We start from the raw sequence: 19,710 nt of genomic DNA, 5'->3' as shown, positions 1-19,710 counted from the left end.
TTATTATTATTACAATAACAACTAATTTTTTATATTTTCATTACATGTATGTAAACATCTATCTATATTTTAAACTTACTGTTTAATTGTGTATTTATTTTTATACCTTGTGTGTCGTGTATACCAAAAGAGACGTAATATCTTGTAGTTTATTATAAAATAAAAAACCGGATACCAGAGAGACGCCACATTCACCAACGACCTCTCAATTCTCTCAATATATTGTAGCGCGATATTTGAATTTTATTTTTTATACTATCTCCAAAATTATTATTTTTTTTTTTTTTTATTATTTCAAAGTTTTAAAACTTTATTTTATCATTAATTTAAACTTATATTATAATTTACTTAATTTCTTTGCACTTTCTTCCATCGTTTAGTTGGCTCTTTGTACGATGTTTTCAATGTTGTGTATAAACAGTAGAGGTTACGTAACACAATCCAAAACAAATGAAACTCTTGATATATATATATATATATTAACTAGTAATTAAACTTTAAAATTAATTTAATTAGTATGTGTTTTTTTATAATAAATAAAACTAAAAAGAAACTTGCATTTATGAGTACTTTTAGATTTTTAAAAAAATCTATATTTTGTTAATAGTAAACAAAACTTAATATATATATATATTTCAAAATGTGATTCTGTGTGATTCACAATGTATAAAAAGTAATTAATATTTAAAAGTTTATATAACCTACAATTTTAACTTGTAAGTCTTTTATACTCTATGTATAAATTTTTTTTTAATTTGAAAATTAGTACAGAGTAATTTTCAATGGTTAATATGTTAAAAAATTTTTTGCAGGTGTTGAACATTGTATTGATCTTACAAATAATAAGAATTATATGGTATTCTATTTATTTTTACAAGTGTCTAAAGATACATATATATATATATATATATATATATATATATTACTTTTAATAAAATAATAATTAACTTTTAAGAATAATCAGGTGTATTATGCACTCGCTTTTTTGAGTCTTCCAGATTCTAAATGTTAAATTAATCATCAAGTTGAGTTAAACTGGCAACACCTCGTATAATCCAGTGTGATTCGTCGATATCTGATGGTATTGTTATGAACATAATAAAATTTGACGAGTGTCCTGTTGTAGTTAATTCACCACGCCTGGCGCTTGTTTTATAAACAGGACAATGATATGATAGTGAAGGTTTGAAATTAGCTTTTATCCCTGGTTTTACCAATATTATAGGTAATACATCAAACATTAATTTAAATTTTGATTCGTCTAATTTTTTTATTTGTTCATTCCATCGTGCACCTTCTAAAAAAAGTCCCTGAAATAATAAGAATAAAATTTTTTATATAATTAAAATTTTCGTTTTGTTGTTGATTAAATATAATATAATTACCCGAATAAAAACACTTAGATGTGGTGGTTTAATAGTAGTTTCAAAAAAATCAGAAATTTTAAATTCAAAACCTAATAAATCAATGGGTATTTTATAATGACGAGCATAATTTTGTAAAATTCCAGTTAAAAATGACTGAGTAAAAAAGAAACCTGATATCCAATAAACATTAGGTACATTGTTATCTATCCAGTCTTGGAAGAAGTTAATTCTATTTAATAAATCATTAATATAACTTCCAAGTGGTTTAAGCGAAGGGTAAGATTTAGTACTCCAAATAATAGGTACTTTGCCAATACTTATACTAGTGAATATCTGTTCAAGCACTGTTGATATGACAATTTGTCCTTTAATTGCTTTTTCTAAGTTAGTTAAACTATCTTTAATAAGTTTTATTAAATTATTAAATCTTATAAGTTCTTGCTTCAATACAGTATTCATACTATTTTTATAATTAACCGGATAAATTTCAGATACAGCTTCAATATTAAACTGTTCTGGTATTTTAAAAAGTATTTCACTAGTAAGATTTGTTACTATTGTTTCAATGTTATCTTCATTTCCACTAGTAATTATTTGGGTTTGAGTTAACAATACTCCAGCTAGTAATTGCATTGATTCATTGTTGTCTTTCGTAATGTCAGCATTGTCATGCAACCCATACACTTGAGGTTTTTGATTTGATGGTAAATTATTTATATAACTCAAAATACCTTCATAATCAGCATTTTCTGGTATAAAGTAGTCTTTTTTTACTTGACGGAAAATAATATCTAGAAGTAATATAATTTTTCTTTTTAGATTTATTAAAAAAAAAAAAAATTAAGATTTATTTATTATTAATCACTTACGTAGGATCTTTAATATTTTCTATATTATAAAATTTTTTTAACAGAGCATTCAGCAAACGTCGATCTTTATCATCAGTAATTCGGCCACCATAATTACATTCACCGGTTAAATATAATAAAGCATCAATAGGCACTTGTTCATATTCATTAATGAATATCTATAGAAAAAATGAATTTTTTTTTTTTTTAAATATATCATTAATTTAAATGAATTAAATGAATTGAAATAATTTTATTTACCTGCAATTGTAAAATGCTTATTCGCAAATCAGATTCATTAAATTCATAAGGAATATTCCATCCAAGAGGTCCAAATTTACGTCTCTCTTGTGCAACTGCATGAAAAAAGCATAATGAAAATAATAATGCTCGCCATTGAAATACTTTTTTTTTACATCCATTGAAAAATTTTACATCAGACAATGGATCACTTAAATAACTGTATAATAAATTTTGTTTTAATCCTTTAGGTGGTTCATTTATCATTTTAATTCCATTTTGTAAAATAGAAACTGGAAAAACTTTTGATGGATAACTTGTAAGCCACATACGGAATTTATCATGTATATTTTCATGAATAATTATTTCATCACAGATACTATCAAGTTGTTTCATCCAAGACTCTGCTAAATGACAGTTTTGAATAACAACCCATTGACCATTTTTAATGGCTTTATTTATCAAATTACAAGCTAATGGCCCTTGACCCTGTCCCAAAGATATTGTTAAAAAATTTTCCCGTAAAATTCCTTTTGTTTCAGCAAATTTAACAAGCCTTGCCATTGGATCTGATCCAGGTGACAATATAAATAATAATGGTGTTTTATTATTAGAATCATTAAATGATGATTCAAGATCAAATGCCGGAGGTTCAATAAAATATTGTCCCATATTTTCTTTAATAAATATTTTAACAGCTGAAACAAGTTTATCTGGTCTTATACAGCGTAATACAATAATCTTAAGTAAATTATTATTTAATATTTTGTCGAATGGCTCTGGTAAATTATTATATTCTGGATTTAATAAATCATAATACGCTTTCCATTTTAATATATTTGATTCAAATGATTTTTTAAACTCTTCAAGACCAATTAATTGACTAATACGATTAATTTCAGACCATGATTTATTAGTTAGCCATGATGGATCAGGATTTTTATATTCAACATTTTCAATAGTAACACCACCAGTTAGAAAAAATACCACAAATGTTGATTTATTTTATCGTTAGCTCGCATTATACCAATAGTTAATACAAATGAAAATATTAATTTATCTTTATCAAATAATGAACGACAAATATTTTTATAAATATTTCGCGTAAATATTGAATTAAAATTTTTCATTCGTAAATTTATATTACCTGATTTTTCATTATTATTATCAATTGTCATAATATACAAATTAATAAACCAAGATAAAGAATATTGATACATTGGATCAATGTTTATTAAATCAGCGATGCAAAAAAATAATATCGCACTATGACGTGATACTCGTTTATAATCATTACGCGCATTATCTATTTCAATAGTTGTTTTGGCAGTTATTTTTTGTTTTAATTGAATATCTTCTGATAAAAGTTTTGATGATGATAAAATTTTAATAGCTGTCTCATCTTCAAGAATATTCCCTTCTGAGGATGACAAAACTTGCAATATTTTATCTTCTATTTCTTTTAAAATACATTTATTATTAGTATCCTCAATTATTAATTGATTTTTTTATCTTCAAGCGCTGGTAAATCTTTAGCAACGATAATACTTAAAAGTTGATCTTGTAATCCTTGTTGAGTAATCATAAAATTTATAATATTAACTTTAATAGCTATTTCTGGTAAATAATGTGGATTACGTAGCTTAGTTGTTATATATAATTTAAAATTATTATTATATTCTAAAACAGTATCATTGAATTTAATATAATAAATACCAGATTGTTTATAAATATTTTTTAACAATATTGGTTCAAGAGTAGAATCAAGATAATCAAGAATATTTTCTACTAAAACTGGTGTACCAAGTTCAATAGCTTGTTGAATTTTTTTAATATACTGATTCAAATCAGTAAGTTTAATAACAATTAATTTATTTAATTTTTCCATATTTTTAATCCACTTATTGGCTTGTCCTTGTGGATCAATCATAAGTGGCCACCGGTTATTATATTTAACTATAATACCATTTTCAATGGAATAATTATCTGATGGTAAACCGTAAATCATCCAATTTCTTATTTCTACCGGGTCACCAATAATATCAACAAATTTAAATTTATCATTGAATGGAATAGATATTGATTTACATGAATTATTCCATTGATAAATTAATTCATTACGATAATCAATAGTAAATGGACCAAGATATACAAGAATTCCAGAAGCTAACAATACATCCCCAATAATATTATTTAAACTATAATTTAAATTAACAGCAGTATTACTCCATCGGATTTTTTCACCACCAAGACCACCAAGTAATTTTTCAGCTCGATCCAATTTTTGTATACAATGATCTATTTGATCCTCTAATTTTTTTTTCCCGCATACATTCAGCAAATTCATCATTTAATGTTTGTAATTTATCAGTTACTTCTTGTAACAATGTTCTTTTAGCATTTAAATTTTCCATTTGAGAAGCAAGTTTTGCTTCAGCTTCTGCTAGCATTGCTTTTTTGGTGCAACAACTTTTATAACTCGATCATAAACTTCTATAGCTCGTATCCATTTACATAATCCTTCACAAGCTGTTGATATTTTTTTAATAACTTCTGGTTTAAAACTTCTATCATTCATCAACTTTTCTCTTATTTTTTAATATTAACCAATGGAATATTATCTTTATCAAAATTTTTTAAATTATCTAAAAATTTAATATCACCAAGTAATTTTATTGATGCTGGCCAATAATCATCAACGATTAAACCCGATGAATCTTGAACACGTTCTGGTTTAACTCCTTTTAATAGACAGACCGCCTCCATTACTAATCTAACACCAGCTGGTGGGCTCTTCATTGATTTAATTATTGTTATATCTCCAGGTTTTAATGTATTTAATGCAGCTAATGCAGCTTCTAATGCTGGAGTAGCTTCAGCTAAATCACTTTCACAATCATCTTTTATTGCCTGAGCAGCAGCTGCAGCTTCATTTGATAATGCTTCATCAGCAGCAACTATTTCTTTTTTAGCTTCAACATTAACTGTATCCTGTTCAATTTTAATCATCAATTTATCACTTAATTGTGATTGTGAAATTAATTTTGGTTGCAATTTATGCAATTCTTCTTGCATAACAGACACTTGATCAGCAGCAAAATCTAATTTTTTAAGTCCTACAGTGTAACGATTTTTTTCTAATAATATTTGTTTAACTTTTTTATTATACAAATTAGTTAATGATTTTATTAAATCAAGAAAATTTGTTGAAGTTACATAATTTATTCTACCATTAATTTTTTCATATTTTTTACTGGCTATTTGTACACTGTTATGAAAATATTTACAATTAATAATACATTTATTACGAATATCTCGATCAATATTTAATTCTTTTAATGATAAATTGGCTATTTCTTCAAGTGCTTCTGCTGGCCAATCTACATACCAATCAATTGTACAACAATTTATCAATGATGGAAACATTTTAATACGATTTCGAAATTTATAACCAATAGGTGACATTATAATTACAATATGTAAATATTTTTTAACTCTTTCAATAAATAAATTATACAAAGCCATTGGCGTTGTTTCAATTTTTTTATTCAAATTTGAATTTTGTAAAATATTTGATATTTTATCATATATTTCATATTTTTCATCATTATTATAAAGATTTGGTATATCACCAGTATTTAGTATTATATTAATATCTTCAATAAATGATTCATCTTTTATTTGATTATCAGATAATATAAAAACTGTATATTTACCATCACAACCAGCTTTGTTTAATAATAATTTTAAATTTTCACGCCATTCATTAATTCCATATACTTTTGTTATTTCAATTTGATAAATATCATATTCACAAATACTTGCTGATAATTTTGAAAATGAACTTCTACCTGATCCATTAACACCAATTAACAATGCATTACCTTTAGATTGAATTAAAATTCGTGTTATACGTGATATATGTTCAATAGCATAATGAAAAATTACCAATGACATAGGGGTATTTGAAATTTTATTATACTCTGTTAGATGATAATTAATTTTTTCTTTTAAATCATTAAAATCAACTATTTCATCGTAAATTTTTGGATTAGCATCTGGCTCCATATATATTCCAAATAATAAATTACAAATGTCATTGCTTGTTATATTTTTTCATTAGATTTTAATAAATATTTAAGCACTTTATTTAAAGGTTGATGTAATTTTTCATAAACCGTTTGTTTAACCATTTCAAATAGTTTATTACGGTCATCATTATCTACTAAACGATCGTGAAAAATTCGATAAACTTCATGAATCCATAATTTTATTAATTTATTTAAATTATTATTCATTTTGACAGCAGGAACTAAAACAATTCCATTGATCACTCGACTAAAATCTCTTAAATTAAAAATATAATGACTCTTTGTAGGAATCGGTAAAAATTATCAATAGCTTTGTAAAAATATCTATTGTAGCGGCAACGATCATTTTACTCGATTGACAAATAATTGATTCGAAGCCTTTTGTAAAATGCCAATCGAGAATCGATGTAAATATTTTAGTTATTGTAGTATCATCAAAAGTATCAATTCCAATTATATGCATGTGTCTTAAAAATCTTGATGTAATTGAATGTAATCCTCCACCTGGTGATACCATTGCTCCAATCATCAATATATCTACTAGATAAAGTAAAGATGTATCTTTTGGATTATACCAATGGCCGTGATCAATCAACTGACGTAAAAGCTCAATAGGTGGTTGTGCACCATACTTTTCTTTTAACGGTCTACTTAAATCATCTACAAATAAAATACACTTTTTACCCATATTAGGACCATAAACTCCTTTTCTACGACGGTCTAATTTAGATATAACTATTTCTTGAGTTTGACCGGCACTTGTATAAGCACTAAAATTTATAACATTATGAATAAATTTTTCTTTTGGAAGATTTATTAAATTATCTAAAACGATTTTTGATTTTCCAGTTCCAGTTGGTCCAACAAATAATACTGGTATTGACCTATTTAGTAATTTTTTATAAAAATTTTTGTATTGACACCTCATTTGTTGGTATTATTATTTCATTTACATTAATATCAGGAGATAAAGGTACCTAAAAATAATTTTAAAAATGATAAAAAAAAAAAAAAAAAAAATACATCAATTAAAATTTATATTTCTTACAGCAGAATTTATATCCATCCAAGAGATCCAGGTTCCATTATTTTTTTATCGTATATCCATTCATATATCGTTCCTCTATCAGGAAAAATTTGTTGTTTTGATAATTTAAACACTTTTGGCTTAGGATATTCTTCAATATTACCGAGTAATAAATTTCTAAGATAAATATCAAATAATTTTCTACTTTTATTGGTAAGAATTGAAGTGAATCCCATACCATACTAAAAAGTAAAGTACACTGAAGCCAAATTGTACTTATTTGAGTTTCATCTTCTAACATAGCGTTGAATATTCTAGTAAATGCCTAGAAAAAAAAAAAAAAAAAAAAAAAAAAAAAAAAAAAAATCAAATAAATAATTGTAGATTTTTTTTTTTTTTTTTTTTTTTTTTTAATTAGTACCATTAATAATTAAGTTAATTAAAAACAATTCTAAAATTGTCAAATATCAATAATATTTAAAAAAAAATTATTTTTACCAAAAATTTGCAGATATCAGATGTATCAACAAATGTTTGACAGTTTTTATTAATAAATTGAAATATTGGTATGGTTAACCATTCTATAATTTCAATAGTTAATTGAAACTGTTCAACAAGAAATTTATCCTTTAATATTTTTTTAAAAGACTCAAAAATAGATTGCCAGCCCAATTGATAAGTGTCCATATAAATCATCCCACACCTACTGACAGTTGCAGGTGAAGCTTGATCTATATCAGCTGATTCAAAATCATATTCATTTTTTTAGACATAATAATTATTTCACCAGACATAAGACAAAGTTTTTATTATCGTCCAACACTGTATTCATATTTTCAATCCATACAGCATCAACTGGACCATCAAAAATAATCCACTTGCGTTCAAAATTTAACGACTTTGCATACTCTCGAAATATATTAGCAACAATCCCGTTATTCCATTCATGTGAAACAAGATCAAAATTTCCGTATAAAGAATCTATTGAAATAGCTTTTGGATTAATTACTCGGTATACTGTTTTGAATTCTTTCATCTTAGAATATTTTTTTTTCCGACAAATCACCAAGGGCATCAGCTAATACTTGATAAGCTTGAGTTTTACCACCAAGAGTTTCACCAATAATCATTAATCCGTGTTTTACAAGTATCATATCATAAATTTGAATTATTTTTTCTATATACCAATTTGTAGCCTGAAGATTTCGTTTTTTTAAATAAATTAATAACAATTGAATTAATTCATCACGATCATCTTTTGGTGATATCACATTAGGAAATAAATCTAAATAAATTCCATTAAATAAAGAAATATCATGGGATAAAAATTTAGGTAAATTAATATCAATAATAGCACGTAAAATTATATTTAATTCATTTTCATCTGGATATTTTAATTTTAAATTTCCAGCAGCATTTAGTACAGTTTTAACAGCTCTCATACCATAATCATAATGATTTTGTAAGCTCAATTGTTCTGAACAAAGTTTATAAGTAAAAACAATTTTATCCGCTAAATTTTTAGCATCTGTAAATCCATAAGAGTACAACGTTATTTCACCAATCATACCATAATTTGGTATCATCATAGCTACTGTACGAAAAAGAACTTTAAGATTATCTGGTAATTTTTGTCGACCAGCATAACCAGGATTCATTGTAATAATAATATTACAAGTTGAATTTAATTTTATATCTGTTCCTTGAAAAATAAATCTTTTTGATTTAATACTTATTGCCATTTGTATTGTTAATATTTGTTGTGCAATAACAGATAATACTTCTAATTCAATTCTATTGAATTCATCAAAGCAAGACCATGCACCAGATTGTGCAAGACCTTTAAAAATTTTTCCCATTGTTTTATAATTTAAACCTTTTGAACAATTAAATACAATACACTGTTTAGCAACAGCTTTAGCAAGATCTTTGGATGTTTCAGTTTTACCGGTACCTGCTGGTCCTTCTAGAGCTCCACTGAGATTTGATTTTATAATAGTCATAAGTGTTCGATAACATCTATCAGTTAATGGAGTTATTACTAAACGTGAAGTATTTCCTAAATATTCAAATCCATAAATAACATCGGTTGTAACCATTGAAACAATTATTTTACCTTCTAACCAGTAATAACGAAGCTGACCGATCCAATTAAAATCCATTGGATCATTGATTTTTTGTTCAACGAGTAATTTAACAATATCTCTTGCATGGACATCTATTACTATTAATGAATTAAGAGTAATTCGTATTCCAGGATTTAATTTTCCTCTTATCAATGATATTGTTTGATTAATTTGATAATTACATTTATTTAAATATGCTTTTGTTGAATTATCTTGAAAACTTTCAATAACTTGACTGGTCCAATGAATTTGACTACTACAAATAACTATTTGTCCTGGCCATAAGAGTATCCATTTATCTCTTTTAGTGGTAAAATATTCAATTATACTATCTTGAGCAATATCACGTAAAGAATTAATCATAATTTCTTCAATTTGACAGAGCCACTTTTCAACCATACCTTTGGCATCACCTGGATAAATTTTTTCATTCATTGGTACGTATTCATCTTCACCAGATAATATACCTATTATTTCTAAATTTTTAGTAAAACATAATTTATTAATACCTTCAAAGCATTTATTTAAATGTAATTCTATACGCTGTGGATCTTTTGTTTCAGATAAAATTTCAAGCAATTCATCATTGGATAAAAAAAAAAATCGGGGAAAAATAATCTTTTTTTTTCTAAATAATCATTTAAACCTTTTTGAATTTTATCAAGTAATAAATTACAAAATTTAAACTGTTTAAGCATATCAGGAATAGATGTAGCAATAATTACTTTTTATTTTCACTAACAGATTTCATAAATGTTCGCCAAATTTTATCAACACAACGAAAATTTTTAGCCTCAACTGGCATTTGCCGTATAATATCTTCATTATTAAATATTGGCTCTAAATATATCCAGGTCGCTTGACAAATTAACCATTGATCAATAATATCTTGCATTAATATTAATTTTGTTTCCCAATTTTCAATTTCATGTTCAAATGCCATAACAAATGGTGAACCGTGCATTGTTTGAGCTTTAAGTATATTATCATCAAGTAACATTTGTATATCATCAACTGCTGATAAAATTTTAATACCAGTATCACGATATGGAATTAAATCAAAATAAATATCTTCCCATTCAGTTTGCATTTTTTTTAAATTTACTTCAAATAAATATTCTTTAGTAGCTGCTGATGATATCTCTTCCAGTTTATCAATATAAACAGATAAACCATACTCAATCATATCTGATAGGGAACTTTTTTTATTAGGAACAATTGTTATATTAACAATTTTACTAATTGATTCCCAATGACGTAATTTAAGTCCTGGTGTACATATTATTTTTAAAATTGGTATAAATTGTTTAAATTTTTCAACTTTTCCACGTATCATTTCAGCTATTCGACGCGCACCAGGTGTATCTGATAATGAACGTCCTAATTTATATAAAATTTTCCATACGTTATCCGTTTCTTCATATATTTTTTCAGCATTTAAACTGGCAAATGGACCATAATACCATTGTTCATAATTATTATAAAAATTCAAAACTGTATGCCAAAGTTTGTTAAAAGTATCAACCGTTGATAACATATTAGGTAACGTTAAATAAGGACTTATTTCAATATCAAGAAGCCGTTCTTCATTATTTATTTCTTCAGCTTCATTTTTAATATCTGCCATAATTATTGACAATTGCTCTATCTCTTCGGTCGATTGTTTAATTTCTTCAATAATTAATACCGGTGGATCTTTTTTTTTAAATATATCAATAATTTGTTGCATACGATAAATTTTTTGTTCAAAATTATATTTACGTTTACGTAACACGCCTTCAATAAATTCTTTTCTCATGTTTAGCCGTTTAACGGCCAACTCCATTATTATTTCCATATCTTTTGGCCATGTAAGAGTTCGTGCATTTAATTTTATATCTTCGTCATTAAGCGGCTGATAATTTAACATAAATATTATTAATTCACCGCATCGTAATAATTTATTTTTTAAATTAAATATTGTTTTATCACGGCTATCACAAAGATAATTAAATAAATCAACTACTTCTTGAGTTGTTTCGGGCATTACAGCTATTTTTTCAGCTATTTCATCGAATATATGACAAAGTTCATGATTGTTTAATCGTAATTCATTTAAAAAAAAATTACATATTTTTTTACGAAGATTATTTAAAATAATTCGCATTGTCTCATTTACAATGGTACAATCTATTTCAATCATATTTAATGGAATTTTGTTTCTAAATAAACATATTTCTTTACTGAGATTATCATAATCATTGATTTTATTTCCAAATTGTTGTAACGATGGTATTGGATGATTTTTGAAATAATTATTTAAACTTTCATCCGCTTGACCATTTAAAATATACAACAGATTATTGTAACGTTGTAAATATAATTTTGAGCCAATTTTGTTTGATAAAATTGATTCCAGCGCTTCATTAATAATTTTTGAGACCTTTAAAAGAAAAAGAAAAAGAAAAAGAAAAAAAATAAAAAAAAATATATATATATATATATATAAAAATGACCTAAATATTTTTATTCAGTTTTATTGTTATTAATTTACCAAAGTTTCATTCCGTGATACAGATAATAGATAATCAGATCCTTTAAATTCAGGAAAAAGAATTGTTTCTATTTTCGGCACTACTGATCCAACTAATAATATTCTGTCAAAACATCTTGACACAGTATTATATATTTCCATTATATTTGGATCTAATCTTAATTCTGTGCTTTCTAATACAGGTTTAACTGTTATTCTTATAAATGGAGTTCTATAAAATAATAAAATAAATAAAATTATTAACTATATTTATATTTCAATAATAAATAAATATATTACCGTATAAACAATAAATCATAATATTCACTATCAAATTTATTCCCATCTCTGTATTGAATTAAAAAATTTTTCATTTCTTTTAGTGTTTCAATTATTATTATACGCAATTGTCGTGATAGTAAAATATTTATACTGCGAAAGTACTTTTCAATAAGAGCTGTAGGAGTATTTAATTTTTTTCCAGTAAATATGACCAAGCGTATTTCTTTTCAAGGAATAATTCTGCAACATCAGCCAGCCATTCTTTTAATAATACCTGACTTGTTTCATTACAAACTGAGTCAACTATTGACTCTAATTCTAATCCAGGAATTGGAAACTTTTGAAAATTATTTAATTTTATTATTCGCATTTTGTAATACCTTTAAAATAATCAATTGATTTAATTTAAATAAATATAATAATAATAAAAAAAAAAAAAAAAAAAAATTTAATTAAATTTTAATAATAAATAATAAATAATAATTACTTGAAGTACCACAAGTCTCTGATATCCCTTAATATTTCATTTCCAATAAAAGATTGTGTTGATTATAATGAGCTGCACTTACAAAAAATGATGCCATGGTACAGGTGCACGAATTTGCATTATTGGATATTGAATTGGTAGTTTATCAATCAAAAGTAATCGCTGTCGTTCTGAAGGATCAAGTAAAATATAATCAACTATTGAAAATCGAATGCTTTGCTTATAATCTTCAATTATTTCAGATTCCAGTGATTTTGATAATGAATAAAACTAAAAAAAAAAAAAAAAATAAATATATATTTCTACATATATTTAATATCGAATTAAATATTATTATCATACACTTACTTTTTTTGTTTTTTTAATTTATACGACAAATATTGGTGTGCTTTTTCAATGTGTAAAAAATCATACAATTCAATATGAAAATCCTTAATTGAATTTATCAAGTAATTAAGTTTATAAACTGTTTCCACCTGAATATTTACATTGTATTCTTTTTCAATTATATTAAATAATTGTTCTTGCTGTGATTCAATAGACCTTGGTAAATCGGCCTGTCTAATTTCTATATTCTAAAAACAAATAAACTATATTAATTAATTATTTTTATATAGTGTAAATAAAATTAAAAATAAAACTTGCTGTCATTTTTCGTTCTATTGGTTGATCTTTTTGCTTATTTTTTATTTCCTTTTTTCTTTTTTTCAGATTTTTTTTTTTTTTTTCTTTCCCATGTACCATCAATTAAATCAACAAGATTAACAATATTATTTGACTTTGATTCAATAAGTTTTTTTTTTTTAGCATTTGCATCAATAATTTCCTTTTGATGTCCACGTAAATATTTAATGGAGGGATAATCAAGATATTGATTGATTGAAAATCGCTTAGATAAAACAGATTTTTTTTTAACGAGCCGTTTTTTAATTAAATTATTTATAGATAATGTTGATGCATCTGGGGTATTATATGAGCTTGCAATACGCTCTGATAATTTTACATAATTTATCCAATGTTTATATGTAATTCCGTTTGTCCATGATTGATCTTGTAGAACTAATCGATTATTTTCCGTGTAATCTAAAAATTTTTCAGCTTGTGAAGTTGAAGGATGTTGAGGATCATTGAGACTTGTAGTCAACATCCAGGATACTTTTGATTGCTCTGATGACATTGAAAAGTTATTATTGTCCATCAGATTTTTATTTTACTAAAATTATTTAAAAAAATTTTTAAATTTATATATTATTAAAATTTAATTTGTACAATTCATTTTACATACCTCTAAAGTTTAACCCATTAAATATACTCTGACGACAACAATATAAATAATGAAAACATATCACCATAGCAACATAAATAATGAAAACATGTCACCATAGCAACAGGAAGAATTCTTATTACTTATAGAATAAAATTATAATATTTAAATAAAATAAAAGATCATTTTGAAGTTTTTTTTTTTTTTAATTTATTTCCATTTTAGGTATAATATAAATAAATAAATAAATAAATCAATAATACTTTTACGAATAATCAAATGTAACATAATGTTTTGAACAGCTTGGTGTTGAATTTTTAATATTTTCGTATTTATGAGGATTACTACTACTAGGATAAAAAATCATCGATGTATTATGACTCTTAAAAGGAGTTTGAATTTGCAATTCTTTTTGTGGATCAATACTATTGATACGGCTTTCGTTAAAAGCAATTCGTCGTTGCAACCAATCTGTAATGTTATTTTATTTTTATTAATTTAAATATCATTAAAAAATTATAAAAATAAAATATTTACTTTCGTCAGCTACTTTAGAAAATTCATTAAGCAAAAAGTCTTTATCTCGTGATTGAATAACCAGCATTTCACGTAAAATTTGAACCATTTGTCTGCTGGCTTCAGCTTTAGAATGAAAACAATAAACAGTTACGCTGAGAAAAAAAAAAAAAAAAAAAAAAAAAAAAAAACAAATTGTTTCTTAATATTATTTAATTTAATTAATAATTAAGATTATATAAATCAATTTAAAAATTATAAATAAACCTCATAGCAATTAATATTGCTGCACCAACTCCTGGTTTGGCTAAGCTTGTAATTATTTTCCATGGTTTGCTATCACGTTGAAGATCCAAAACACGTTCAATCACTACTTCCCAAGTGTAATTATAATTTTGAAATGGTCCACAGACATTACACTCAATAGTTGTTACAACATATCCCAACATTGTCAGAGCTCCAGTTATACCAAGAAATGTTAGAGCGAGAAATAATGTTTGTGTTTGAGCTGCTCGCCAAAGAATCAAGGGTGGCTCACAGTGTCTCATTAATCCAAATTTTTTTATATAAAATGTTAAAAATATTTTAACTACACTAATAACCGATAACAATGGACTAAAATACAAGGCTACCCAAAATAAAATTTGATTATAAATTAAATTTAAGGTATTTATGGCAATATCAAAATTTGGAGCACCAATTTTTTTCCAAAATTTAGAATAAACATAGTAATGAACCGCCTCAACAATAAAACTTCCTATTATAAATATTAAAAAGTCAAAAATAATCAGTTGATACATTTCTTGAGCTAATTCTGTTTGCCAGCAATCAGTCAGGCCAAATGTCAGCCAATAAACTAACAATGTACCAATTACTATCACAGCCATTGCATACATTCGTATCATTGTAACAAATAAAGCTATTCGTTTATTTCTATAATTTTCTATTTTTACCTGAAAAATAATTAATTTTATTTTAATAACAATTTTACTACTTATATTTATAATAAAATTTAAATAATAATTAATATATATTTTTACCAATTGTGAAATTATAACTGGAAAAATACTCATAATAATTGTAACAACTAAAGGTATTGTTAATATAGAAATAAAATTTGATTTTTGAGGCATGTGTGCACTCAGTAAAGTCCATATTAAAATACCAGTTCCTACAATTGTCACCATTACTGAAATATTTACTATAAACTGTATAAAAAATTTATAAAGTTTAGCAAGACAACTAGTGTCATTAAAAGTATCCGGTTCAGCTAATAATTCTTTTAGTTCTCTGTAAATTGAAGATGAATGTAAACATGCTGCTTTGTAAGACGTTATATTATGGTCCCATCCACAAAATATTTTATTTGCATACAAATTATGTATTCCACCGGATGTTTCAATGAAACATTTTCGATAAGATTTTGTTACTCTGTAAAAAAATTTTTAATTAATAATTAAACTGTTGATGTATTGATACAGAATAACAATATAAATATACGTACTTTACTGATAACAGAGTGAATATTAATAAATAACAAGATAACATTGAAATTATATATGCTGTTGGTATATTATACGTATATCCAGGTATTATTTCTACTGAGTGGTTAGAGTAAAATCCATAAAATGAAATTGTATTTTCATAAAACCCTTAAAAAAAAAAAAAAAAAAAAAAAAAAATTAAAAAGTTTTTTTTTTTTTTTTTTTTTTTTAATTAAATATTATAAGAGATTTGTTAGGGTCAAAATAAAAATAAAAATTATACTTGTCCTATGAATAAATCAACAAAATTAAACTGCAAAGGCTCTGAATAAATTTCTATTAATGATTGAGGAATAACAATAAAAACACACTGTAAAAAAAAAAAAAAAAAAAAAAATCAATAAAACGAAATTTTATCAATAGATGTTAATGATAAAGGGTTATTGATGTACCTTAAAAAGCAGCTTATTATATTGAGTAAAAATAACCATCTCAAAAATTTAAAATAGGTTGCAACACCACTTCCAAAGTGGCCTTCAATAGATTTTATCGAATGGTGCCATATTTCAAAATTGGATAAAAAATTTTTTAAACCAATGATAATCTATTTAAAAAAAAAAAAATTAGATTAATCTTCTTACAGGAGAGAAAATTTATAAAATAAAATGTCATTACCTTTATAAAAAAAATACTGAAAGTATACTTAAATCTTTTCCATGTACTTAAACCTTTTTTATTAGATTTAAGATTAATGGACTGACTCAATTTAGCTTTTATAGATCTTTTTACAGTTAAACATTCTGGCATATCTCTAAGCGCTTCAATACGCCGCATTTCTGATAGAGGATCATCTTGCATCAGATCTTCTTGAAGTTCAATATGATTAGCGATACTATCAACGTGTTCTTCAATTTGAGACTGTTCTTCATCTAATAAATGTAATGTTTTATAAGGCTGGACAAAATGAAGTTTTGGATTTTCGGTATAACTTAAAAATGCCAGTGTTCTTGATGGTAAATATCGAGTATGCTGAGAACAAAAATGTTGGTCTGAAGCTCGTCGGTGAGTCAGTCGATGACTTTCAAATGATCCATAGTCATTCCAACTTGAAGATCGTTTTGATCGTCCTTAAAAATAATTCAATAAATAACCAGTAATAAAACTAATTAAATTAATTAATTATCAATTATATTTATTTACCTTCTTGCATATTAAAATTATCACTCTCTGGTTCTATCATAATTATTAAATACTGATCTACTATCGTTAGATTTAATCTTATACTAATTAATTGATAGCATCCTTATCAATATCGATTTTTAATTTAATCAACAAAACTTTAAATGCTGACACATTTGGTGACCTTATCTGTCATCATGTACATAACAATCCTATACAATTCACAGTATAGATATGTAGTATAACTGTGTAAAAAAATAAACTTATATATATATGTATGCATTGTTGGCTTTGATACATTCTGTCTGGATTATTTTTATTGTGTTGTATAGATCATCCTCATCTCTCAGTCGATCTAACAGATCGACAAAATAACTATAAATCCACTCCCTTGCCGATATAATAGATTTTAATTTTCTTTCAACTTTATCTCTATTCCAGAATTCTGACAATATATATATATATATATATATATATATATATATATATATATATATATATATATATATATATGCGAAAAAAATTAAATTTAAGTGTCATATTAATAATTTAATATTTTTTATTAACCTTATTGTGTATAATATTGTTCTTAATTGTAAAATTTTACATGTATTAATGCAAAAAAATCATTTAATACACTTATTTATGTTAATATTAAGTATTTTTAATAATATGAAAATAAGCTTAAATATTTAATTAAATTATTTATTAATATAGTTCTACGGAATTAATATTGTTTAATACAAGTTAGTAAATGTCAGTAAGTTTTGAATCGGAATAAAATTAAAGCGTAGCCATCAGTCAATGTTCTCGCAAATTGATTTTTTTTTTTTTTTTTAAATATCGTTTACATTTTAACTTGGAAAAAATGAATACTAATAAAATCCAGCAATGCTGATTTTGTATACACAAAAAAAAAAAAAAAAAAAATTGTTCACCAAATACTATAATCAGCATCGTCTTGATCAAATGTCATAAAGAAACCAAGTAATGTTAAATAAACTACAAAGTTTCCGGCAAGTGTGAGCCAGCAGGCACCCCATTCAATCTGTAAAAGGTAATTACAATTCACTAATAATTAAAATAATAAATAAGTTTATTAAATTGGATAAAAATACTTACGGTTCCTTTATCAGCTGGTGAACGTGCTAAAACAATTGGTAATGCAAATGACGATACAACGATACCCATAGTAATAAAAATAGCAAGTTCCAAACATGGATTACTATTACTACCCGAATCTTCTGTGTAACGACGTGCTATCAGCGTTGGAATAGGTGCAAGTACATAAAATAATACTACAAATAGCGGCCACCATACTCTGAAAAAAGTGTTTTTTTTTTTTTTTTTTTTTTTTTTTATATTTCATTAAATATAAAATTAATAGATATTAATTATTTATATCGTATTTACTGATAAGATGGAAGTGCACATGCCAGAATAACAAATGTCATTCCTATGGAGCCAGCGAACGCGAGTGTAACCAATCTGAAATTTTAAAATCAAATTTCATTTCAATTATTTATAAATAAAATAAAAGTTATAAATTATTCAAACTTTATACTTACGCTGTTGATAAAAAATTGACACAAAATGTTGAACATGAAAAAAAAAAAAAAAAAAAGATTGAAATTATATTGTCGATATTTATTATTATTTCATGAATTTATATTTTTTTTTTTTTTTTTTTACTTTACAACAGAAATCATACTTTTCATGTTGTAAATACATTTACAAAGTGACTACTCGGAAACAAAATATTTATGATCTTAATTTAAAATAAAAAATAAAAATAAAAAAATACTTTTGTCTGAAATTAATTCAAAACCTATGTTATTATAACAGGAAATTATTAAGTAGAGATAAACATTAGTTAAAGTTATGCAATTTATTGAACTCATAATACTTGAATTCTAGGTTAAGCTTATTGCGATTAGAAAATATTATTTATTTTTACGTGTTAGTTAATTATTTATGATTCATCATCAGATGCAAAATAAATAATAAATGTACCAAGTATAACCTTTAATCCCAGCCATTGTCGATAAATTTTCCAACAAACTAAAGTTAAAATTTAGTCATTGGCAGTCAACTCCTTTTCAATGTAAAAACTACTATATACCTTTCTTCGTTTTTAGGTTTACTTTCTTTTAAATAAAAAAAAAAAAAAATAATAATACTTCTCGTTGCGTTAAAACGTTAACAAAAAGAGTATTTTGACGCTAACTATGTAAATTAACCGTAACGATCATTCTCCATAAAACCTTTAGGTTAGGAATATATACTC

At 24.9% G+C, this 19,710-nt stretch overlaps 3 protein-coding genes across 4 annotated transcripts; all 3 read right to left on the bottom strand.

The window, feature by feature from the left end:
* Positions 1-869: 869 nt before the first annotated feature.
* Dnah3 (dynein heavy chain 3, axonemal) lies at positions 870-14,157 on the bottom strand. Its single transcript, XM_074239142.1, is given in 28 exon segments — positions 870-1,310; positions 1,386-2,138; positions 2,140-2,158; positions 2,237-2,394; positions 2,477-3,441; positions 3,444-3,965; positions 3,968-4,779; positions 4,781-4,910; positions 4,913-5,050; positions 5,053-6,568; positions 6,571-6,847; positions 6,849-7,448; positions 7,450-7,523; positions 7,595-7,638; positions 7,641-7,805; positions 7,808-7,898; positions 8,072-8,325; positions 8,328-8,381; positions 8,384-8,627; positions 8,629-10,304; positions 10,307-10,429; positions 10,432-12,121; positions 12,233-12,443; positions 12,512-12,683; positions 12,686-12,873; positions 12,981-13,042; positions 13,469-13,555; positions 13,984-14,157. Coding segments are annotated over 28 exon segments (11,496 nt in total). The 3' UTR covers positions 870-1,013.
* A 272-nt stretch (positions 14,158-14,429) lies between these two features.
* Positions 14,430-17,688, bottom strand: LOC141524708 (transmembrane channel-like protein 5). The gene is made up of 9 exons (XM_074238704.1): positions 17,445-17,688; positions 16,920-17,371; positions 16,706-16,848; positions 16,530-16,624; positions 16,265-16,415; positions 15,801-16,191; positions 15,028-15,713; positions 14,782-14,915; positions 14,430-14,715 (listed from the first exon to the last, which is right to left on the bottom strand). Exons 1-9 carry the CDS (start codon positions 17,482-17,484, stop codon positions 14,510-14,512), a joined length of 2,298 nt encoding a protein of 765 aa, XP_074094805.1. The 5' UTR covers positions 17,485-17,688; the 3' UTR covers positions 14,430-14,509.
* Positions 17,689-17,959: 271 nt separating this feature from the next.
* On the bottom strand, positions 17,960-19,651 carry LOC141524767 (leptin receptor gene-related protein). Of its 2 annotated transcripts, none has more exons than XM_074238830.1 (4): positions 19,447-19,651; positions 18,837-18,911; positions 18,546-18,744; positions 17,960-18,471 (listed from the first exon to the last, which is right to left on the bottom strand). In XM_074238830.1, exons 2-4 carry the CDS (start codon positions 18,875-18,877, stop codon positions 18,358-18,360), a joined length of 354 nt encoding a protein of 117 aa, XP_074094931.1. In that variant the 5' UTR covers positions 18,878-18,911; positions 19,447-19,651; the 3' UTR covers positions 17,960-18,357. The 2 variants fall into 2 exon arrangements, with proteins under 2 accessions (XP_074094931.1, XP_074094932.1); XM_074238831.1 differs by lacking the exon at positions 19,447-19,651 and adding an exon at positions 18,992-19,032.
* Between the last annotated feature and the right edge of the window lie 59 nt (positions 19,652-19,710).

Source organism: Cotesia typhae, unplaced genomic scaffold (assembly GCF_013202065.1).
Source record: "Cotesia typhae breed Kobodo isofemale line unplaced genomic scaffold, CoteBio_Ctyphae contig_23, whole genome shotgun sequence".
Classification (NCBI taxonomy): domain Eukaryota; kingdom Metazoa; phylum Arthropoda; class Insecta; order Hymenoptera; family Braconidae; genus Cotesia; species Cotesia typhae.
This window is presented reverse-complemented; position numbering and strand designations above follow the sequence as displayed.